The sequence below is a fragment of the Gossypium hirsutum genome, chromosome D07 (assembly GCF_007990345.1).
Source record: "Gossypium hirsutum isolate 1008001.06 chromosome D07, Gossypium_hirsutum_v2.1, whole genome shotgun sequence".
NCBI lineage: Eukaryota > Viridiplantae > Streptophyta > Magnoliopsida > Malvales > Malvaceae > Gossypium > Gossypium hirsutum.
Window position 1 is genome coordinate 55,174,781 of NC_053443.1, and position 25,618 is coordinate 55,200,398.

At 30.9% G+C, this 25,618-nt stretch overlaps 2 protein-coding genes across 4 annotated transcripts; both read left to right on the top strand.

The window, feature by feature from the left end:
• The first annotated feature begins 5,934 nt into the window (after positions 1-5,934).
• LOC107940763 (mini zinc finger protein 2) lies at positions 5,935-6,804 on the top strand. 3 transcript variants are annotated; one of them, XM_016874213.2, is made up of 2 exons: positions 5,935-6,065; positions 6,259-6,804. In XM_016874213.2, exon 2 carries the CDS (start codon positions 6,285-6,287, stop codon positions 6,576-6,578), a length of 294 nt encoding a protein of 97 aa, XP_016729702.1. In that variant the 5' UTR covers positions 5,935-6,065; positions 6,259-6,284; the 3' UTR covers positions 6,579-6,804. The 3 variants fall into 3 exon arrangements, with proteins under 3 accessions (XP_016729702.1, XP_016729701.1, XP_016729700.1); XM_016874212.2 differs by having other exon boundaries at positions 5,972-6,131; XM_016874211.2 differs by having other exon boundaries at positions 5,974-6,146.
• A 9,615-nt stretch (positions 6,805-16,419) lies between these two features.
• LOC107940767 (granule-bound starch synthase 2, chloroplastic/amyloplastic) lies at positions 16,420-21,790 on the top strand. The gene is made up of 8 exons (XM_016874216.2): positions 16,420-17,039; positions 17,492-18,023; positions 18,126-18,190; positions 18,482-18,559; positions 18,654-18,764; positions 19,217-19,261; positions 19,786-19,959; positions 20,427-21,790. Exons 1-8 carry the CDS (start codon positions 16,806-16,808, stop codon positions 21,381-21,383), a joined length of 2,196 nt encoding a protein of 731 aa, XP_016729705.1. The 5' UTR covers positions 16,420-16,805; the 3' UTR covers positions 21,384-21,790.
• Positions 21,791-25,618: the final 3,828 nt, after the last annotated feature.

Consider the following 25,618-nt stretch of genomic DNA (forward strand, 5'->3'; position numbering starts at 1 on the left):
AAAATGCATTCTTGAATGGGTTTATCAATGAAGAGGTGTATGTGGAATAGCCTAAAGGTTTTGAAAGCCCTAAGCATCCAAACCAAGTCTATAGACTCATTAATGTACTCTATGGTTTGAAACTCTCCCAAATGCACAGTATAAGAGACTTTTAATGATTCTACTAGACAGCTTGAGCCTACATGTGCAGCTTTGCAAGCCATTTCTACTAGAAATTGGCTCCTTAAAAAGAAAAGCATGATAGTTAACAAAAGGGCTATACTATATAAGGTAGCTTCATTCATTCGTTTCGATCTTGGTCAATTAATCTTCAACTAAATCGTTAAACATGTAGATACCAAGAATATCGAGCATGCATTGCCTTTTCCTTCATTCATCTATCAAATAATGCTTAATCAAAAGAAAGGTGTTGTATCAAAGCATGATGTTATTGAGCCTTAGGTACCAAAATTGAAGTATTGCTATAAGTGGAAGAGGGGTAATCATATTGTTGGTAATGCATATTTAGGAGCTGAATATGAGAATGATGAAGATCCTGAACTAATTGTTTTCGTAGTTGCAACTAGACTGATATTTAGTGGGTTGTTTAGTGTTGATAAGGCTAAACTTTTAGAGCATCTTGATGAGGGCCTTGTTGGAAAAAGTAGTTACGAAAACGAGTTTTGTCCCACAATGGAAATTCAAAATATTTCATAAAATCAAACATTAGTTGTGTTGTCTATGATAATAAAATTTACCAAATTTAATAATTTTGTTTTGTTCTAGCGAGATTAGTTAATTTCCTTGTTTTCTACCAAATGATTCCTCTGTCATTCTCATACCCATGGTTGCTAAAAGAGTCACCTCGTAATCCTAAACTGATTGCAATATGAAAACCACTTTCCAGTGGGAAAAATTAATTCTCTCTATAATAACTAAAATCGAAAAACTAAATTGCTCACAAAATTTAGAATTGATTTTTAACTAAAAAATTTCTCTAAATTTTGACAAAGTAACCATGTATCTATCAATTATGTTGTTTGGCTTCCTATAGTCCCTTTACATAGAGAAAAATACAAGAGTTCTACTTGAACAGGAAGAGAGTAAATAATATTTTAAAATAAAACAAGAATCCTAGTAGGATGTACAGGTGGTGAGAAATACACCCACACTAGGAATACGAGTGTGCCGCCCACCCCAGTTAAATGGGCTCATTGGGCCCTTTTTGCATTTAATGCAATTATGTACCGTCTAGTTTTTAATTAAAGACAACCTCATATAATTATCTAACCCAATAATCAATTTTATATTATCAAAATTTTATTTTATTTAATTAAACTATTTTTTCAAATCGATTTTAATTTCCTTAAAAATCATGACAACTTTAGCATATTAAAATCTATGAGTAAATAAATTTAATAGTCTCGTTCGATAAAACTACGATGACTAATTAATTTAATTTTCATTTTGATTTAAATTATTTAATTATAATAAATTAAATAATAATTCAAAGAAATTAAATTAATTTCTAAGTCATCTATTGTTTCATTTGAGAAAATGCATTTATTGTGGATATTAATGCATGTAATCTATTTATCTTTTTCATTTATTCATTGTATCGATTCTAATTGCAATCTATACAGGGTTGTGTTGAGCTAACGGAGGGATCGATTGAATATATATGGTTAGGGATTAAATAATTTGTAATTAAGTTCTAACTTTTCATCTATTAATTACAACATTATATAATCATGGAGTCAATCTACTAAAACCATGACTAATCTCCCCATTATATACTATTGCGAAAGCAAATTAATTTTATGCTTTATCCAATAACATTGTCATAAGTGTGTTGTCCTCATAGGATTATTCTTAATCTCTTTTTATTAAATCTATTCACCTAATGTGATCTCATTGTATCTAATGGTCACCATTGCATCTTCCACAATGAAAAAAATTTATTACTAACAAATAGTAACAATAATTATTCGTACCTAACAAATGACCCATGACAACGTTCAGTTTTCATAATCCATGCACTGCCAATGAGAGGATATTTTTTACTCTTTAATTGAGCTATGAATTCCAACTTTGTAAATGAAGTCATGTCATACATTAGACATATAGCCAACATACCAACTTTTGGCTTTGACATCGACTAATCTCAGGCTTTTAATATACAAAGTATATGAGTTACATACGCATAATCAGTCACTTAGGATTGATGTAAACCATACTATGAACTTCACAAGTGAATTTATCCATAAACGGATTCAGGATTAATTCAACTTAGGTCATGTCTGATGTATTGTCAATTCTGACAATAACACTTACGTCTCTATCTTTATAGGAATCATCCGCTCTGATACCCAATGCAAGGTATCTCCCAAATTGGACTTGATAGACAATAGAATAGTCCATTGACTCAGTTGCTCATTTTGATTCTTTAGACTATGAACAATTTAGATTATCTACTAATATAAGTTGTCTACTCGCATTATAATCTGACCCTATGATGCAACTTAATATTAGTTAAACCTCAGGTAATCAGTAAGCCAATTTTTATTTTGTTCATTTTACTTTTCATTCAAAAACCAGTAATGATAACATACGAAAGATAATAATTTAACTATGGTATTTTATTAACCAATTTATTTGAAAACTTACAAGCATGATTGATGAAATAACTACACTAGGGCACAAAATCCCATTAGATCTATCATATATTAACAAACAACTATAACATTTGAAGTTCCAAATGAAGCTTTTAAACAGAAAGGAGATTCATGTTCTTTAGTACAAGACTGATTTATTTTCTTGAGACCTACGATGCCTTTGCATTTTTTGGGGGAAAAGGGAGAGAATGAGTTGAGTAATGAAGTTAAGGGGAATATGAAGTATGATTTTTTTTTTTGATAATGTGATACTTTTACTTTTTTTTTGTTAGATTTTATTGGCATGTATTTAAGTTATTTTGACTTTTGCTATGTTACTATGGTTTTTTTTTTGTTAATGCTTCTTTATTCATTTGCATTGAGAATTGATTTCGTAGTTCTTTTACTTAGTTGATTTATTAGATTAAGGGGGAGTGTTATGTTAAAGATCATTTTAGCTTGCTTAGATGAGTTATATTGTTTTATAAACAAAATGTCGAAAGGGCAAATTGTTAGTGTTAGTTAACATTTTCCAAATGCAACTAATTCAATTGTAATTTAGCTTGGATTTTAAAGGGAATGTAACTTGCCATATTTTCTTAGCCTTTTTTATCCAAAATACTTGGAATCTTTAAAAACATAATTGAAGGTTTTTAGTAGCACTTTTCTCAAGTCAAAACATGGAGAAAATCAAGTCAAGGATATTTTTAAGACTTCCAAAGTGATCAAGCTTCCTTAATTGAAGAGATTTATTTTACAAAGAAGATTACATCGAGACTATCTCTGCTAATTCTATTTCATATTAAAGACTTTACATAGTTAAATTCAAGGAGATAAAGATTCACATTAATTATAACTTTGCAAGCCATTATATGTTTATTTAAGAGAAGACTTGTTATTGACAGTTTTATGTACGATATTGAGAGCATTTATCTTGTTTGTGTGAAAAACTTATTTTAATGCATAATTATTGTAAACAAAATATTCTCACTATATAGTTTGTAACTAAGAACCAAAGAACACACATACTAAATTAGTTGAAATTACACTTTGTATATATGCTAAATTGTACTTTTATTATGATTGAAGTTATGGAAAGTTATTTCGCATATAAATTATTATATTTCATTAATAGGGTTAAATTAGTTGCATGTGAATGTAGGATATGATTAAAATATTTTAATTATATAAAAATATGACACGTGTTATTTTTTCAATTTTGTTTGTAGAGCCTAAAAGTTCTTTTGATCGTGCATAGAATAATTACCTTTTCAATAAAGAAAACAATCTCATACACAACCTATGGAGTTTTTTGGACTCCACAAGTGGATTAAGAGTGTGACATGTGTCCTATAGGACATGCTAAAAAAGTAAATAAAAAATGAATATATAAATAAAAAGAACACTTATTACATCGTTAACCCGCTTGTGGAAACTCTACAAGGCTATGTATCAAATAATTACCCTTTCAATAAGGAAAACTATATAATACATGGCCTATGGAGTTTTTTAGACTCCACAAGCGAGTTAAGGATATGACAAATGTCCTATGAGGTATATTTTAAAAAAAATTAAATATTTAAATAAAACAGACACTTGTCAATCTTTAACTCGCTTATGGAGTCCAAAAACTTCATAAACTATATATCAAATAACTACTTGACTTGCGACTATAAAATAAATACATTAACATTCAATATTTAGTCATTTTCATTAAATTAGTAACTAATAAATCACAAAAAGTTTGATAACATCAATTTGTATAAAAATATCTAAAGAGCTGTGCCCTTTTCTTTACATGAAGAATTACATAGATGGAGCAAAGCAAACAGTTTGTCTCACCATTGTCCTAGTAGAAAATTATCCCAATAACCTCAAAGAAAGAAAAATATCTTCAAACCTCTGCGAACTATACTTGATATTAAGTTTGGTAAATAACATTAAAAGTTTCCTAAGGATAAGGAAATATCTTGAAAAGCCTCTTCACGGTATAAAAAAAGATATCAAGTTTGGTAAATAACATTAAAGACACATGAAAATGTTAGCGTAAAACCCATGTGCTTCCACCTTCAAATTTTAGTCCAATGAAAGAAACCTTTGGGCATCACTTATTTTATCCATATGATTTGATAGCTGCACAAACCTAAATATATTTCAATTCCATGTACGGACCTTGTACTATAAATGTATATTTGAGATTATTACTTTAAAAAATTAATTAAAAGCAGATTGAAATCTCAATACAGTTGGCATTAGCATTGTTGTCAGTATAAAAGGGCGTGGGTTCGAGTGCGATGAAGTACATTATCATCTTATTTAAGGGTTGGAGAGGGGCTACGAGTAATTTTAGATATTATATCAAAAAAACAAATACTAAGAATCATGATACTACATTCATATGAAAATTCAAGATTTAGTGCATTAACTCAAAGTATCATTACTTTGAACTTCAAACAGATTTGAAATGTAAAACTCTTTGATATTTTCAATTTAATGGAAAAAAAACAAAGGGTCATTTAGTGTTTTCGTGTATATATGTTCAAAATCTGTTTACATGCAAATTAAGCAAAAAAGATGTTGGGTTTTTTTCCCGTACAGGTTTGGCAAAGGTTACAAAGCAAGATTTGGGAAGATAAGTCACGTTTTTAGGTCAAACAAAAGACAATTTGATGTTGGCATTGTATCAAAGCACTAAAGCGAAGCCTTTTGGCATTTGGGCCACACTTGGGATAATGGCAATGGAACGAGTGAGATGTTGTTAAATTCACTATGGTTCCATTGTTGGTATGCTTTATTTCATCACTTACCTCGCTTTATTATGGATATATAATTTTGAAAATCACTGTTATTTTCATGAATGTTGAATGTATCCATCACAGTCCCACCTCACTTTGTTTCAATTTAATTTTTACTATTTATCTTTAATATTTTCAATCTTTTGAAAGTCAACTAAATATTTCAACGTAAAGCATACAGATTTTTTTATAATATATTATTATATTTTTACTTATTTAATAGTCTATATATAAGAATAAAATGATATTTTCATATAGTGAAACAGGATGAGCTAGGACAAGCAATTACCATGATCACTTCATTAAAAGTAAATTGGTTTAAAATTCATCACGTGGATTTTGTCATTCCTAGTCAAACCGTATAAATTAAATTAAGAAAACATAAAATAAAAATAAAAAGCTAAAGCTTAGCTATTCATTTTCCCTTTATAACCAATCACTGTTTTAAATAAAAAAAAGGTTTTATCACCATTTTAGGGTTTGCCTTAGCTTAATGGCAATAGCTTTAATATATATATATATAACACTAAACTCTAATGTGTTGTTAAGGCAGTTTAGAGAATCATTTCACAACGACCAGTCTAGGGTTTACTATTGAGAAATTAAATAAGAACAAATCAGAAATACCCATTCTCAAGTAAGAAGCTATGCTATAAATATGTAATTTAGGGTTAGGGCTATGTCCAATACATGAGACTAAAAGGTTCTCCTTCTCTTAGTATAGTATTCTGAAATTTCTCTCTCTTTTTTTACTTCCCTTTTTATGACCTTTTTATGCGTTTTTCTTTTTGTGTTTGATCATTGATCGAAATTTGATTATTGGATTTCAGTACGATTTGGGAATCGATCGACGAAAATGAGGAAGCGACAAGTGGTACTGAGAAGGGAGGAGCCACCAAGAAGCAGCAGCACCAATTCATCGTTGACAAGTAGAAGTGTGAGATATGCAGAGTGCCAAAAGAATCATGCCGCCGGGGTCGGAGGTTATGCTGTTGATGGGTGCCGGGAATTCATGGCCAGCGGTGAAGAAGGAACAACTGCAGCCCTTACTTGTGCTGCTTGCGGCTGCCATAGGAATTTCCATAGAAGGGAAGTTGAAACTGAGGTAGCTTGTGACTGTTCATCACCTCCTCCTTCCAATGGAGCATAATATATATGTAGCTTTATTAAATAAAATCAGTTCTCATGCTTGTATAAATGGAAGGCTTTAATAATGTAATCTACCTATATATTTGCATTCTGCTTTTATATATATATATATATGTTTCTTGAAAGAATGGGTTTCTTTCATAGCTTTTTTTCTATCATATTAAGAGATCAAAAGTATTTGTATTTATGTTTGTTTTTATGAAGACATTAATGGGTGTTTTCTTCCATGATTGATGATCAATGGTTGACCTTTGCTTGAAAATTTTAGATTATATTTTAGTGGATCATAAATTAGCTCAGTACTTAGATAATGATTTTGGCTAACTACAATAAGAGTTTTCATGATCTGCTTATGAAAAATTCACTACTTTTAAAGTGATTGTAGTTTTTATTTTGGAAATTCATGATTCTTAATTAGAAATTAATGGTAAAAGTATCATAGAAATCCCTATATTAAGAGTCAGATTGTATTTTCTTCTCTCTACTCAAAAAAGACAAACTAATCCCTATTCATTAAAATAAAGAGAAAATTTGTCCTTCCTGTTAAAAATTTTATCCATTTAAACGATTAAAAACTGGCGAGGTTGTTGGAATAACTAGACAGTGACATGTGATGTGTCACGTGCACCCCATGCTGTTGTATAGGAACCAATTTTTAACAACAAAAATGGATGAAATTTTTAACAGAATGATCGATTTTCTCTTTAATCTAATGTACGGGGACTTATTTGTCCATTTTTTAAAGTAGAAAGATAAAATACAATCTGACTCCTAATACGAGAACCCCTTTTACCAAAATTAATAACTGAATGATTAATTAACCTATGGTAACAAATTGATAGGATTGAAATTAACTTGTTTTTCAGCTGTAAATTTGCTTTTAATCTTAGCAAATTAAGTGATTTAAATTCCAAATTTTCTTGTTTTATTTATCTAATTTCTGTATAGATATATTGATGGGGTTTTTACACCAAACAATTCAGCAACATTATCTTGTGAAGCTGAGGGAAAATAAAATCCATGGGATATTATTTCATAGATGTGGAAGTCTAATCTTGTATGATAATTAGATTACTTTGTAATTAAGTTGAAAGGCCCACATATCTAATCACTAATGGAATATTTCCTAATGTGGTCTAATCTGCTGGTTGTTAATGATGGGAAAGTATGTGCTAGTGATGTACTTAAAAGGCAATTAAAAAGCTTAATCTAACTTGGGTTTGAACTAAAAGGTTGTTTGAGTTAAAATTTTCTAACTTAAAACTGAAATACTCAACGCTTTTCTTGTATAAATCCCACTATGTTTGAAAACAAAAAATTGTAATGAAAATTCCTTACAAATTGTATTCTCTATTGTGGTGAGAAATTATAATAAAAACTGTAAGCAACATTGTTTTATAGTTTAATTCAATAAGCTTATACCATTCCTCTTTTAATTATGAAATTTGAATCTTAACATTCCATGACTTCATTTGCATACAACAATACCCTACAAAATATATATTAATACAAGACAAAGTATCATGGAAGTCCCAGATTGTATTTTGGATAAATTAGTCTATGTACGTCAGATTACTGGTCTTTTTGTTAAAAATTTCATCTATTTTTATTGTTAAAAACTGGCATGACTGGCAGAATAACAAGATAGTTATACATAACATGCCACATGTACCTCGTTCTGATGTATAGTGACCAGTTTTTATCGGTAGAAATGAATGAATTTTTTATCAGAATATCTAGTTTGCTCTTTAATCTAACATACAAGAACTAATTTGCCCTTGTGTTAGGAGTTGGATTGCATTTTGTCCCTTCTTCTAAACATGGGCAAATTAGTCCATGTACATTAGATCAAAGAGGAAATTAGTCCTTCTGTTAAAAATTACATCCATTTCTATCATTAAAAATTTCATCCACGTGCAACTAATTGGTTATTCTATCAGCCAAGCCATTATTTACCATAGTTGAAGTAGGTCAAGAATGTTAAAAATATATTTCCAAACACTTCATTATTCATAAAGGGAAATGTAGTTAGAGCTTGATACTATCAAAAGGTTAGATATTCAGCATGCGAGGGTGAGTTAGCAGATATTTTTTCATTTATGAAGTTAGGCATTGAGTATAGAGGGAACAATCCTTCGGGTATACGTAGAATTCAGTCGGGTAGATGTCCATTTTGGAAAATATCCCAATCTATGCATACTTTCATATTTTATATATATACATACATATACACAAATAAAGGCAATTTAGGTTATCAATTAGTTATCCTTTTTTCTAGGAATGGAAAACTTTTGCTTTAAGACCTTACCTTGTATTTTTCTTCATTTTTTGCTGGTGATTGCTACTTGTCCCACAATTATTTTAAGTTCAACAAGATACTTACGTTCTCATATTTGAGAGATTTTATAATAAAGTTAATTCTTTTTGTTTAATATCTATTGATTTTATATTGGATGTTTAGCATGGTGACATGTTCTTGCATGAAATGCTTGCCTATAATGTCTTCCAACTTTGTCATCGGGTATGTGTACATAAAATAAAATAGTTCGGGTCCAAATAAATGCATTCGACCTTTTAAGTCCATTTTCACGGTAAAAGTGTCATGAAACATTTCTATATTAAGAGTCAGATTGTATTTTGACTCTTTACTCAAAAAATAGATAAATTATTAGTGCTTTTACGTTAGATCAAAGAATCTGTAAAAAAAAATTTATCCATTTCTATTATTAAAAACTAATCCTTTTACATTAGCCTAAGGTACACATGGTACACCGCGTGTCACTGTCTGATTATTCCATCAGCCACGATAAATTTTAACAGTACAAACAAATAGTTTTTTTTAATATAAATGATCAATTTTCTTTTTAATTTAATGCTCAGGGATCAATGAATTTTTTAAGTTAAATAGATAAAATGTAATCTAACTTCTAGTACAAAAACCTTCACAATACTTTTATCCATTTTTGCCTAGTATTTGAAGGGGTGTCCTAAGACCCATAAAATTATTTGTTGATTGGACTTGTTTAAATTTTTGGTTGGCAAGTGATTTGGGCATGTTCATTACAAAAAGCCCATTTTATGGATTTGGATGTTTGGGCTTATTGACCATTTAACCATTATTTTTTGTTTATATTTTATTACAAATATATTTTATATTACTAAATTACAAAATTAAAAAATTATAAAAAATATAAGAATATATAATTTATAATATATATAAAAGCACGAGGTAGAAAAAACTTTTGAACCGAAGAGAATATCCTTTTCTTTCATCATATTACTAAATTGACATTTAAAAATAATTATAATATTTAATTTAGAATTATTAGTTAAAAAAGTTTACTTAAAATAAAATTTATGATAATTATACATTTAAAAATAATTATAATTTTATAAAAAATGTGATAATTATATATTTAAAAATAATATAATATAATTTACAATTATTAATTTTAAATTTTTTTATATAAACAAAGTTTTGCTAATTTTAAAATAAATAATTAATAGAACTCTAAGAAAAATTTGTGATAATTATAATTGAAATTTTATTTACAATTATTAGTTAAAAATAATTTTGATATTATTATAAAAAATGACTTCATTGTTTTTAAAAAAAAGTAGTGTTAATTTTATTAATGTAAAATAGAATTATTAATTAAAAATAGAACTCTAAGCATCTTAATTATCACTTAATTAGTATTAGTATTATATACCAATTAAAATTTAACTTTAACTTTCTAAATAACATTCAACATCTAAGAAAAATTATTCGTAGAAAAAAGAAAGAAAAGGAGATTGTTAACAACAATAAGTTAGAATTATATAAAAAAGAATGGAGCATTAAAACCATGATTCTTTGAAGAGGCAATAGCGAAACATATTCGAACAACAATGGTACCAGAGAGAGAGAAATTATTTCAATTGATGATGAGATAATATAATATTATATATTTTTTTAATTGTTGTAAGTTGTTTACACTATATGAAGCAAGTAATCTTAAATCCGTTTTTATTTGTTTATGATTTGTTTGGTGCAAATGAGAAACATTTTGTGGATTTATTTTGAAAATAAATTTAAATTTAAATTTAAATAATTATTTTTAATCATTATTATTAAATATAACCATTAATTTAGTGCAAATATCGTTTGTATTTACTTTCTTATATAGTTTCAAATTTGTATATTTGTAATCTCCCCAACTTGACCTAGCGTTAAGGCTAAAATCAGGAGATTACACTGGTCACCGAAATGACCCACTAAGATTATAGATGTTATGAAACAGTCATTTTAAAATTTTTGTTTATTTTTGAAGAAAAACTTAGCGTGTTATCTTCTTTTTACTAAAAGTTACAATTTTATTTCCAAAACGATTGATTTTAGGGTTTCCTTAGCAAATGTTGATTTCTAGTTTTATGTACTTTATTTCAAAAACTATTCACTCAATAATGCATCGGAAAAGTGATGTTGAACATAGTTATTAATGAAAACCAGATTTCATGCAAATTTAAAACAAGTTCAAATTTCAATAATGCTAAAATCAAAGTAAAAGTCATACATGCCAAATAAATCCTAAAACCTATGATCCTATTTTACCTCATGGTAACCATTATATTTTCTTTCATGAAAAAATCAATTACTAATAAATAGTTATTAAATAATTTGTCTTAAACAAACAACCCGCGGTCAAGATACTTTTCCATCAACCATGCAATATCAATGAGATGATACCATTTACTTTTTATTAGGCTATGAATTTTGTTTTTTTTTTTAAAGTAAAGTTACACCATAAGTCATATATCCAACATACCAACTTTTGCCTCTATTATCAATTGAGCTCAGATTTTCAACATATTAAAGTATATGAGTTACATACGCATAGTCAGTTACTCATTCAAGATTGAGGTAAATCACACTATAAACGTCACAATTGAATAAACCTATAAACGAATCTAGGATAAATTCAATTTGGGTCCTATTGGATGTATTGTTAGTCCAAACAATCACACTTATGTCTCTATCTTCTAAGAGTCATCCGTTTCGGCACCCAAGACAATATAGCCTCTGAATAACAAAAATTGTTAATAATGAAACTAAAATATTTTTAATGAAAAAAAAACACAATCAGAGTTGAGCCTTCCGGATGTTGTGTCTGCGTCCTAACTTGGTGGGTTATCTGTAAAGATGAAAATTAAAGGGGGTGAGCTTAAGAAGCTCAGTGTGCGTTCATTCATAAGAAAATCAATGTGAAACAATAATCATAGCATACAAAATAACAAATCTTAGAATAATCAAATTCATATAACAATTCACAATTCATAGTATTAGTTTTTCATATTAACACATCACTATAATATTTTAGAATTTATAGTTTTGTATGCACATGCTTATGAATGGTAATGCAATTTCAGTTTATCAAAAAAGGTCTTACCCAACTTCGCTATACACCACACTATAAGCTCCCCCAGAACTCATCCAACCTTATACACCGGGTTGTGGATAAATGACCATTGATTCGTAGATAAACTACCACTTTGTTTGTAAAAATTTTGGGCAAACCAATAGTATTTTTAGATAAAAATATTTGCAGATAAATTGCCACTTAGTTCATGGACAAACCACATATTTGCAAATAAAAACTGCCACTGGGTTTGTGGACAAGCCACCATTATTTGCAAATTATTAAACTACCACTTGTACATATCGCCCCACTCCATGCAATGCAATATGGCATGCTTTGTAATAGAACAATTCAACACTAGCAGTACTCATGCTTAACATGTATTTAATTCAACACTAGTAATAATCATGCTTAACATGTATTCAATTCAATACTAGCAATAGACATGTTTTATAGGGGTGTGCAAAATTCGGGTAAAACCGAAAAAATTCGGTTAACCGACCGAATTCGGTTAATCGGTCGGTTAACCGAATTTTTTCGGTCGGGGGTCGGTTAATTATTTTTTAATTTTTCGGTTAACGGTTAATTCGGTTCGAAACCGGTCGGTTAACCGAATTTTTTCGGTTAACCGAAAAAATTAATAAATAAAATTATAATATATAAATAGGCCCACTATTCACCTAAACCCAAGTATTCAACCCAACCCAATTACCCAACTCAACCCAATCATAAAATTAAATTACAAATAATTTAATAAATAAAAATAAAATTTTAAAACTAAGACTAAAACTAAAGTCTAAAAGTCTAAAAATAATTTAATTATGTAGTGATTCAATTTGGTTAATTTGGTTAATTCGGGTAATTCGGTTAATTCGGGTAATTCGGTTAATTCGGGTAATTCGGGTAATTCGGTTGATTCGGGTAATTCGGTTAATTCGGTTAATTTTTAACCAAAAATAAAAAATGTTAATTCGGTTAACCGACCGAATTAATCGAAAAAATTTCGGTTCGGTTAATTTTTTTGAAAAAAATTTCAGTTCGGTTAACGGTTAAATATTTTGAAAGGTCGGTTAATTCGGTTAATGTTATTTCGAGTCGGTTAACCGAATGAACACCTCTAATGTTTTATCATGTACTTAGTAGGGTTGAGTCATTATAAAAAACTGCACCTAATTGAGCCCTCGATCCTCTAAAAAAAATCAATTGGCTCCTTTCGTTAACAAAAACCAATATTGATCGGTTTGATTATTAACGGTTGATGATTTGGTAGACAGAATTGACCAGAACACTCCACCTAGTCGTACAGAAGGTATGATGCCGATTTGGAAAAAAAAATCTATTTACACATTGGAAGGTCGATTATTAAAGCAACATTTTCTAACGTAATAGTCACATCCTCGAAAGGAAAATGGAATGTAAACATTTTTTGCCTCCATCTTTTCAACAAGGACGCAACCAACTTCGGAATGATATTGAAATTTGCTATCGATGATGTAACATCCCTTATCCAACCCCACAATTGGCATGGATAAGTGATGTCATATTGACACTTTATCATTTTACACAATTTCTTTCTTTAAAACATCATTTTCCCACTCGTTATAAACCCTTTTAATCAATTTTTAACATTTACAAAGCTTTGAATACATTTTTAGAATCATTTTGAATCATTATCGGGTTATTTGGATATGTCTAATACAAAAACGAGGTTTTGAGAGCAAAAAACTATTAGGATCTATTGCCCTCAATATAGTTACTTTTGTCATATATTCTGTTAATTTTTCGAATAGATTGGTTTAATAAAATTTCATCATTCATATTATTATCTTTTGTATTTGTCCTCAATGGTTTTTGCACACAAATCAAAATGTAGAAGAAAATATTGGTTCATTGATTATCTAATGTTTAACTAATATTAAGTTACATCATGCGATTTAATCATGATGCGAGAATACAACTTATATTAATAGGCAATCTAAATCAACCGTAGTTTGAAGAATCAAAATTGGGAAAATTGATTCAAGAGACTAACATGTTATCTATCAAACCCAACTGGGGAGATATATTGTTTTGGGTGCCGAAACAGATGACTCTTAGAAGATAGAGACATAAGTGTGATTGTTTGGACTAACAATACATCTAATAAGACCCAAATTGAATTTATCCTAGATCTGTTTATGGGTTTATTCAATTGTGACGTTCATAGTGTGATTTACCTCAATCTTGAGTGAGTAACTGACTATGCGTATGTAACTCATATACTTTAACATGTTGAAAATCTGAGCTCAATTGATAATAGAGTCAAAAGTTGGTATGTTGGACAACTTATGGTGTAACTTTACTTTAAAAAATAAAAAACAAAATTCATAGCCTAATAAAATGTAAATGGTATCATCTCATTGACATTGCATGGTTGATGGAAAAGTAACGTGACCGCGGGTTGTTTGTTTAAGACAAATTATTTAATAATTATTTATTAGTAATTGATTTTTTCATGAAAGAAAATGTAATGGTTACCATAAGGTAAAATAGGATCATATTGGGTGAATGAATTTAACCCAAAAATATTAAGGATATTCTATGTGGGTAGCACACTTATAACACAATCATTAGACATACAAAAAATAAGTTGCTTTCATAATTGTATATAGTAATGGAGAGTTTAGTCATGGTACTTTTAGTGGATTGACTTCATGACTAAATAATATTGTTGTTAATAGACAAAGAGTCAGAACTTAATTACAAATTGTTTAAGAGCTAATTATATATATCCAACCAGTCCCTCCACTAACTCAACACAATCCTTTACAAATTGCATTTGAACCAATATGATGAATGAATGAAAACGACGAATAGAGAAATAGATTGTATGTATCACTATTCGTAGCAAATGCATTTTCTGACATAAGGCTAGAGATGACTTGGTGATTAATTTAATTTCTTTGAATTATTATTTAATTGATTATAATTAAATAATTGAAGTTAAAAGTGAAAATTAAATTAATTAGTCATCGTAGTTTTACAGAATAAGATAATTAGATTTATTTACTTATAGATTTTGGTACAATAAAGTTGTCATAACTTTAATGAAATTAGAATTGGGTTGAGAAGATAATTAAATTGCATAGATTATTTAAATTTATTAAATAAATAATATTTTAGAATAAAAATTTTGTTATCTGGTTGGATAAACTATATAAGTTGGTTTGAATACCAGAAAACATGTATAATTTGTACATAATACACAAAAAGGTTCCAATATGCTCATTAAACATGTGATGGGCAGCACCTAGGGTTTCGAGAGTGGGGGTATCACTGCTCACCTTGTGTAATCCCAGTGGGGCACAATGTTTTCTATTAAAATGTTATTATTTTGTCTCCTTTTATTCAAGTAAAACTTTTGTGGTTTTTCCATAGGGATTATGGGCTAAGCCAAATACACACCACTTTAAGAGTAGTTACTCTGTTGGATTATAGTGAGATTTATTTCAAAGTAAATTTTACTTTTTAGCAGTACTCAAGTTAGGCTTCTAGCCTATAGAGAGATTTAAGTTTCTCCACATGAAAACTAAAAGTTTTCATTGTGTGTTCGATTCGTGTAATTAGAGCCCACTCTCTAAGCAAACCAAAAGTTTGAGAATAGCGGAGAAAATCATGCTACTTGAAAGCCGAGAAACAACCAGCACCTCTTACCCGAAAACACACAAGTACTAAGTTGATAAAATTTATTACTACAAATAATACAAAAGTTCGGTTGTAACACACTTCATCGTCCTGGTTTACTAGAGAGCACATGAAACAAAATTCTTAAAAATCCTTAAAATTTCGAACCTTAAATCATTTTTATAAAATCATAAAATTAAGTTTAAAACAATATTGGAGGTTTAGAAACATATTAAAATCATTTAGAATCATTTTGTAGGCAATTAAAAGTGTCTGAAACCCAAAACGAGTTTCAACTTATTCAGAATTCTCAAAACAATGTTGTGGCCCAAGTTGAAGACTTAAGTATCCATACATAGAATCTATGTATGAGTTCTATATGCATTTAATATTGACTTGCCTTACATTTTGGTAGTTTGATCTTGGATCCGTAATATTGCTCCGTGATTGATAGTCTTTAACCTTGATTATTAAATGTAAGCTCATTTTGAGTTCAATTATGTGCATTTAACACTTATAATATCTAATTTTATTATATGTAGGCTCATGGGAGTAGGCCAAATAAATTTCCGGGTCGAATCTCTAAAATTGAACTCTACTTCTATGAGTATGAGGGTACTCTACATGTACTATAAAGGATTGTTTCCTAACACACATGAAAAAAATGAATACGGTGCTTTGATAACATCTTGAGCTCACACTCAGGCATTGCCAAAAATTCATACCTACTTAATAATAAATAATATTAAAATTTATATTATTGAAGTTAAAATATATGATAACATACATATTTTGAATAAAAGAAACATGTAGCGTTCTTTCATTTACGTTCAAAGAAATCCCATTTTTTTTTCATGTTTTCTCATCATTTTCTGATGTAACACCTGACCTTTCCGCTCTTTGATTTGCCATTCACCCTTTTTCTTCTGTTCTCTGTTCTCGAATCCCAATTTCCTCCGTTAGTGTCTATTCCCACTATTTCAATATATATATATATAAAAAAAGCTATTTTATTTTTCTAAAAACAATTAAACTTTTTCTTCTTCTTTTTTTTTGGCCTTTTTGGTCATTCCCATTTCCCAAATCATCTTCTTGATTGTTAAAATAAATTCCCTTTTTTCAGTTCTTTATGGTTTATTTTGTTTCATAGTTTCTAGAACTAGGAAATGGCTTCCATTGGCGGTTCTTCCACTTTTATCATTGAAAGAAAAAGTAGACATGTTTTCACTTCCTCAACTTTGAGTCCAACAAAGATTGAAAATTTGGCTGTTTTTAGTGGTTCAACTAGTGGGGTTTCTTTGTTTTGTAATAGAGGGCAGCTTTGGAGGCTTAAGCCTGTGAGAATTGCTGGTGATGACCCAGAGGGTTCACTTCAGTTTACAATTAAGAAGAGCAAGAAGGTACTTGCCTTGCAAAGTGACTTTTCTTAAATTTTGTGTTTTTCATTGTAAATGTTGCCATTGGATTGAAATGGGTTTTTAATGTATAATTGTTTTATTTTGTAGGCTGTGATTGTTTATTTACCTTGAATGTGAACTTTGTAAGTGGTATAGTGTGCAACAAACAAAGATTAAAATGAATTTGGGTAAAGGAATTGTGACCCTTTCTGGAATAGGAACTTTTAGACTTTACACCTAACTTGCAATGACACTCCATTGAATCATCATGTAAATTTAGCCAGTATTCTTTGTAGCTTTCAATGGGTATATAAGAACATTGCTGCCTTTATAGTTCAAGAGAGAGGGGAGAGGATTCCATTGGAATCACAATGCTATAAACGAGTTTTCCTGCTGTATCCTTTCGCGAGAATTGAAATCAAAATGGTGCTATTTATCTTCTTTATTCATGGCAGATTGCAGAAAGAAGGAAATTGGTTTCATCCATAAAAAGTAATATTACTGACTTAGATGAAGATGAAGCTTTTCATGAGCAGAGGGATAAGTCTCTTCCTGATGTGGAGCTCACTTCAAGCAGCTCTATTAGTACAGTTGAAGACAAAAATGGGAGCATTCTTTCAAGCAGTCATGTTACTTCAACTGTGAAGGACGTATCGGAGATACGACCTTCAGATGAAGTTGATGATGAACCTGAAGTACATTTGTCTTCAGAAAAGGCCTCCTCAGATTTAGGTTCTACCGAACTGCTGAAAACCACTGATTTGAAAGCTTTTAAGTCTGACGTGCTTCCTTCTTTTCCCTCAAGTTCCTCTGATGCTGTCCTACTTACATCTATTGAGAATGAAAATTCGACCAAAGCAAGCCTAGAAATGGTTGGTGAGTTACATGATCCTGCGGTTGAAAGTACAAAACCCCCACCACTAGCCGGTGCAAACGTCATGAACATTATATTAGTAGCTATAGAATGTGCCCCATGGTCTAAAACAGGTAGTATACCAGTTATAGATAAATTTGAGATGATAGTCTCTCTTCTCTTTTTGTGATAGATAGATGATATATAACTTGGAGGCTGCTGTAATCTTATTATAGGTGGGCTTGGAGATGTTGCCGGCTCTTTACCAAAGGCTTTGGCTAGAAGGGGACACAGGGTTATGGTATTTCTTTTTCTACTTTCTATGTTAAATCAAATACTTCGCACTGCGATACATATGTAAAGTCTATCCACGGGAGGTCTCACCAACTTAAGCAAATTTGTATCTTAGGCTTAGTTTAGCTAAACCTTTCTATTTTCTATTTTCTTTTTTGTCTAGTTGATCCAGTGACCATTCTCTTATGGTTTCATTACCTGCCAGTTCATGAATAGTTTGACTTTACCAACCATGATCCTACAGATGCCTGTGGCTCTTTAGATGCTTTCATTAGTAAATTCCTTTCTTTTTACTTAGGTTGTGGCACCTCGATATGCTGAGTATGTTGAACCTCAAGATATAGGAGTTCGAAAGAAGTATAAGGTGGATGGTCAGGTACGACACAAGCTGTTGTAAATAACATAGCATTTGATTGTTAAACAAAACAAGCTATTGCGCTGCATGATCTTTGATGATATGTTATTTGTAGGATATGGAAGTATCATATTTCCACGTCTATATTGATGGTGTGGATTTCATATTCATGGATACTCCTATGTTTCGCCATATGCAGTATAACATTTATGCAGGAAAACGACAGGTAGGATATGCTTTCTTGTAGTTTGTTAATGATTGGTTAGTAATTCAAATAAGTTGTAATTACACGTCTTAATTTATTTTAATTTCAGAATAATATTCTATGTTCAAAATGTGCCAAATGCGTTATAAACCTGAGAGAAGGAAAAGATGGAAATTTGCTATCAAGTTAATATTAATGTTAATCTAAGGGTGATTATAAGTACTATAAATTTTTTCCTTAGAAGTCTATATAACTTCTTTAAGATCTTCCATTAGTGTGATCGGATGTTGGCAGTGCTAGAAGCGTGTAATATTTGCTATGCATTAGTTTGAAACAGTGTCTTTTGCAATCTCTATTTTGTATTAGAACAGAAGTAACCTTACCAATTAGGAGATGCAATAAACTTGATGGCTTTTCTTCGCTCACCATATTCAGCATTTTGAATGTTGCATGATTTTGGTCTCATTGTACAGGATATTTTGAAGCGCATGGTATTGTTTTGCAAGGCAGCTGTTGAGGTACATATTTTAAAATTACCTTGAATTATGCAGAAATACTGTAATCTGGTAGGATAGACATGATAGGGAAAACCGATGGATTATTGCTGATGTTTGAGTTGAAAAGTAAGTTACACAGTCACACTCATTGCGGAGTTTAAATAAAATGACTAGTTACAAAAGGGGCATTGTTGATTGTGTGAGGTTTCAAATAGCCTCTAACTTATTCTCACTAAGATAAATCATGCAAAAAGGAAATCTACTTAGATAAATCGTGGTGGATGTAACATGGAGTTCACTATGATTTATCAGCATGTTTCCAACACAGCTTCTAGAAACAACTGCCAAAGTATATTGTTCTGCTTTGCACCTGATTATGCTACATCTTTACATCCTAAGCTAGAACACACTTATATTATTCTTGGGGAACTTAAAGTTTTTCTCAAGTCCATTTTCTTATTTTCTGGCACAGCCTCATTTTTTGTTGAATATAATTGATTGATTAGATTATAGTGTCATATGGTGAAGAAGTCGGTTTTTTTTAGGTTCCTTGGTATGTTCCATGTGGAGGTGTCTGCTATGGAGATGGAAATCTGGTTTTCATTGCTAATGATTGGCATACCGCCTTGTTGCCAGTCTACTTGAAGGCTAATTATCGAGACAATGGTTTGATGTCCTTCACTAGATCCATTCTCGTTGTCCATAATATTGCTCACCAGGTTTGCCCTATGCTAATTCACTTGATTTGATCATTTTATAGGAAAAAGGGATCAGGTCATTTATATTTTTGCTTTGTTCTTAATAAAAATTAAGAACTTATATCAGAGTGTATTCTCATTTTTTCCTCAATTCTTTGCTTGGTTCTTGTGCCCAATAGAATTTTATACAAAATCATTTGTTATTTTGCATTGCATACTTAAATAAAAGTGAATGCATAGAGCATTCCACGGATCATGATAACTGTACATACCTTGTCTGCAATTCTCTCTTGAAATTTAATTTATATCGAGGACAACTATGGAAAAATATAATTTTTTTGCTGCTCTGTTGCATCTAAGTGCATGACTTAATCTCCTGAAAGAGATTGGAGAATGAGAATTCGAAAGCATTTGCTATTATGACAAGTGCTTTTAGAGCTTAATTATCTGAATTTCTTTGTACGGATTCTAACAGATATTGTTTTCAGGGGCGGGGGCCCATGGAGGATTTTTGTTTTGTCGGTCTCCCAGATCACTACAAGGACCTTTTCAAGTTATATGATCCTGTCGGAGGTGAGCACTTCAATATCTTTGCAGCAGGACTAAAGACTGCAGACAGAGTGGTCACAGTTAGCCATGGATATGCTTGGGAGATTAGAACTTTGGAAGGTGGTTGGGGTTTGCATGGGATCATAAATGAATGTGACTGGAAATTGCAAGGTATAGTGAACGGAATCGATATGGAGGACTGGAATCCACAACATGATGTTCACCTCAAATCAGATGGTTATACTAACTACTCCATCGAAACACTGCAGCCTGGCAAGGCTCAGTGCAAGGCAGCCTTGCAGAAGGAGCTCGGGCTACCTGTTCGTGAAGATGTCCCACTGATTGGTTTTATTGGGAGACTGGATCATCAAAAGGGTGTCGATATAATTGCTGAGGCAATTCCCTGGATGATGGACCAGGATGTGCAATTAGTCATGTTAGGCACTGGCAGACAGGACTTGGAAGAGCTGCTTAGGCAGTTTGAAGGCCAACATCATGACAAAGTCCGGGGGTGGGTAGGGTTTTCTGTAGAGACAGCTCATCGTATAACAGCTGGGGTGGATATTTTACTCATGCCATCAAGATTTGAACCCTGTGGACTGAACCAACTGTATGCTATGTGCTATGGAACAATTCCAGTTGTCCATGCTGTCGGTGGGTTGAGGGACACAGTGCAGCCTTTCAATCCATTTGAAGAGTCGGGGTTTGGTTGGACATTCGACAGCGCTGATGCAAGTAAGTTGATACATGCGTTAGGGAACTGCTTGTTGACATATCGTGAGTACAAAGAGAGTTGGGACGGACTTCGAAGACGGGGTATGATGCAAGACCTCAGTTGGGACAATGCTGCTCAGAAATATGAGGAGGTCCTTGTTGCTGCCAAATACCAATGGTGAGCCATCTTTGACTTAAACATTCTATCGATTTCTGAGTTGGTTGACATGGTGGAAATCCCGACGGAATTGATAGCCAAGTAGGTGAGTTGGCAGAAATCCTGGTACGAAGTAGTTGCAGCGATGAGCTTGTTCCTGAAAATGCTGCAAGTGTAGATAAATAAATTTGGGCTTTCTTTCAGTTTTCTGTTCAAAGGTTAGTAGAAAGCTTACTATTACCATTGTTAATATGAGGTGAGCTTGTTGGCTTTTTAATCTTCCAAATAAATTTCTACTGTATTAGTCTTTTATTGCTTGAAAAAAGCTTCTAAAAGTTTGAACATATCTATGTTTGACATTTACACTTAGCCTTGAGTGGTATTAGTCAAATAGCTATTGAAGAAAGGAAAAAGAATCCATTTTCTTTTGCACATCATTGTCAAATGCCGATGCAGGCCCCCAAGCAATCTCTCATAATAATTGTTCATTTAAAAGAGGTCACAGTAAGATTTATTTTTAAAAAATTAAGGAAATTTAGAGGTAGTAATAAATCTTAAAATTATATATGAACTTTGTTTCACAATATGTCATGTTATATTTGAATTTTGATTTTGATTTTGATTTTGATTTTGATTTTGTGCAATTTTATATGTGATATTTTAATTTGATTTAATTTTTGTAAATTGCAAATTTAATTATTGATATAAAATGTACTAAAAAGAAATATTGATGTAGCACTATTTTTTAAGTTTATATATTATATACACAAATAATCTCCATTAATTTGAACAACGGGCTAAGTGAGGGAAAAAACTAACACCAAAACGGCAATTACTGGGTATTTGCATAATCAAGTGTATTTGAATAGTTACCTTAAGCTTCAACAGTCTAATACTTCAAAATTTTCAAACTTCAAAGATCACCGTAATCAATTCAAAAGAAATGCTTTAAGACATAAATAAATGAAAGAAAGGTGTTATGGAGGAAAATTCAATCAGTTAAAACCGTTATTGTTGCGCCGTGTTTTTGCTGAAAACAATTAACAAAACGATGTATTTTTAGTCAGTCCTCTATGTCAAGTTAAATAGTGAGTTTTAGGGTATTGTTAGTTAATGAAATGATGCGTTAGAGAGGAGGTTACAACTGTCGAATAACAACTTACATAGCCTATAATTGTTGTTTTGTTTCCATTTTAAGCAGAAGGAGAATGTATGGAACGTTTATGCATTTTCAGTGAATGAATTCTATTTCTTCTTCATCTCTCTCTCTTTTATTTTTTGCTTTCTTCTTTTCTAAATCTATTGTAATAAATGTATCAGAGCCTATCGATCCTCTATGACCGGTGAAGGCGTGACAACTAGATAGGTCATTTTTAACAGGAAGTTGCTCAGCTTCGAATTGAGTTATCTCAGTGGGACACTAAGCTTGACAACCATTTAAAGGAACTCCAAGATGATTTCTACGGTGAGATCAAATCTGAGTTATAAAACTTGTTTGAACAATACTTGGGTCATCCACCCTTTGTTACTGTTGTTGGGTTTTCTCAAGACAAAGGGAAGGGCATTTTAGGTGGCCTTCCATTTGGTTTTTCCCCAAAAGACACCATGATTGTTCCTCCCATAATGGATCTAGGATGTGCGGGAATACCTTCACGTGTGAGCAACACAGAAGGACCTCTATACTCTTATTTACAGTGTCCAAAGTTTGATGGCACTGATTTCTGGTACAAGTATAGTTGGGCCGAAACTGGTATGCATTGAGTGTTGACTTGATCTTTTTAGAATTGCCACAGCATTCGTGCTGACAAAATGTCTAACCTTTTACCCCGGCAAACCTTCACTCATAGTCACTAAATTATTTATATCTTGAGCTACGGAACTCCGAATTAAGATCCGCTACATTCTTATGAAACTAGACTCACATATCTTCTTACCATAAAATTTTTAGAATTTTTGGTTCAGCCAATAAGTACAGTTTATTCTTTAAATTTTCCCCTATTTCACTGTTTGACAGTTCTGACCCCTCTTCACTAAAAATTAATTATCTCTTTGTACAGAATTTGGATAATGTTTTTATTTGTTTCTATTGAAAATAGACTCATTCAGGATTTTAAAAATATAAATTTAAGCCTCTAATTATTTTTATTCAATTTTTTATGATTTTCCAAATTCAGAATAGGGGAACCCAAATTCATTCTGACCTTGTCTCACAAAATTTATTATATCTCATGATTTACAATTTCATTACTTACACCATTTCTTCTATGAGAAATTAGACTTAACAAGATTTAATTTCATATTGTTTTTTATCCTCTAATTTAATTTCCACAATTTATGGTGATTTTTCAAATTTAACCTACTGCTGCTGACCAAAACTGTTTTAGTGCAAGATGTTGTTTACTAAATTTATAACTTCCTTATTCCCTTTCTCTATAATATTTCCCATCATTTTCACTTATTTCCCTTCACTAATATATAAAGAACATAAGACTTGATTTAAGAAAACTCTACTATAACATCATTTCCATACTTTTTCAACAATAACAAACTTAAAAATATATTGAAATCTTGATGTTCTTATCTTATGCTATTGATTTCAATCTTTAACTTGATTTTCTCTCTCCTCTAGCTTCTATTTCTTGAATCTAACTTGACATTCTAGCTCCTCATTGTCTCCTTATTATTTTTCTCTCTTGGAAGCTATGAAAATTCTTTTGATTTCTAGGTGAAAATAGTGAATTTTTTGTGAAATGACCAAATTGTAAAGAAAACAAAACTTTCTTTCTTCTCTTCTCTTCTAACGTTGGTTGCATGGAAAGATGATGATTTTTCATCATCTTTCCTCCCTTTTATATTGATCATTTAATAATAAAATAATACTAAAATTCTTAATAAAATATTAATTAAATAACATTTATCTAATTAATTAATTAAAAATATCACAAACATCATCATTACCTTCTAGAATTCTATCTCTATTTGACCATTTTGCCCTTCATAATCTTTTGAAATTCCATCCTTGAGTCCTCACTTAATTTGGTAAAATTGTAATTTAGTCCCTCAAAATTCTTCATCTTTTCAATTTGGTCCTAATTTATCCATTTTCCTTAGTTTCTAGATTATTCCACCCTTAAATATTTACACTATTGGTCCTTCAAATTTTTTGTATTTACACTTTAGCCCTTCAAATTTTGAATATTTACTCTTGGGCAACAAAATTTTTCTCACTTTTGCAATTTAATCTTTTCTTGAATTAATATGTCATAATATACTTCCCAATGTTGACATAACTCAATATTACCCTTTTTATCACTTTATTTCCTTATTTTACTATATCAAGGATATTATCTTACTTTCTTACTGTAGTAATTTTCGGGGTATTACAGTGAGTCTCTCACAGTTGATGAGGTTTATGATTCTTTGACCTCGTATGATAAGATGGAGCATGTTATGGTTAAAATTGACTCTCAAGGAGAGGGTCTCATTGTTCGTGAAAGATAAGATCGGAATGTTGGTAATGATCGTGGAAGGACACAGGAATAGAATTCTCGCAGTAAATCTAAGGGTAGATCGAAGTCTTCAAACAGAGGTAAAACTTGTAATTTCTGCAAGAAGAAAGGGCATATTAAATCTAAGTGCTATAAGCTACAGAATAAGATCAAAAGAGAGGCTGCGAATTAAAAGGGAAAACAACCAAAAAATTCTGGTGAAGCTAATGTTGTAGAAGACTAGAGTGATGGTGAACTTCTAGTCGCTTCTGTCAACAATTTTAAAGTGAGCAAGGAGTAGATCATTGATTCAGGCTGCACCTTCCACATGAGTCCCTATTAGGATTAGTTTACAACTTACAAAATAGTGTCTGAAAGTGTTGTTTTGATGGAAAATAATGCTTCTTGTAAAATCACAGGTGTTGGAACAATTAAAGTTAAGATGTTTGATAGAGTTGTCAGAACACTTAGTGACGTACGACATGTTTCAGACTTGAAGAAAAATTTAATTTAATTGAGTACTCTCGATTTAAAAGGGTACAATACATAGTTAAAAGTGAGGTTTTAAAGATTTTCAAAGGTTATCTCGTTGTGATGAAAGGGCAGAGAAAGACCGCCAATTTATATATTCTGCAGGGTTCTACTGTTACTGGTGATGTAGCTGTCACTTTCTTTTCCTTGTTAGATGATGATATTTCTAAACTTTGGTATATGCACCTAGGGCATATGAGTGAGAATGACATAGCAGAATTGAGCAAAAGAGGACTTCTTA

Excerpts from the sequence above, each read along its gene's own strand:
- LOC107940763 (XM_016874211.2), top strand. The coding sequence starts at position 6,119 with ATGAGACTAAAAGGTTCTCCTTCTCTTA. Across the intron at positions 6,147-6,258 it reads AAAAGGTTCTCCTTCTCTTA|TACGATTTGGGAATCGATCG; the intron begins GTATAGTATTCT and ends ATTGGATTTCAG.
- LOC107940767 (XM_016874216.2), top strand. The coding sequence starts at position 16,806 with ATGGCTTCCATTGGCGGTTCTTCCACTTTTATCATTGAAAGAAAAAGT. Across the intron at positions 17,040-17,491 it reads CAATTAAGAAGAGCAAGAAG|ATTGCAGAAAGAAGGAAATT; the intron begins GTACTTGCCTTG and ends TATTCATGGCAG. Across the intron at positions 18,191-18,481 it reads GAAGGGGACACAGGGTTATG|GTTGTGGCACCTCGATATGC; the intron begins GTATTTCTTTTT and ends CTTTTTACTTAG.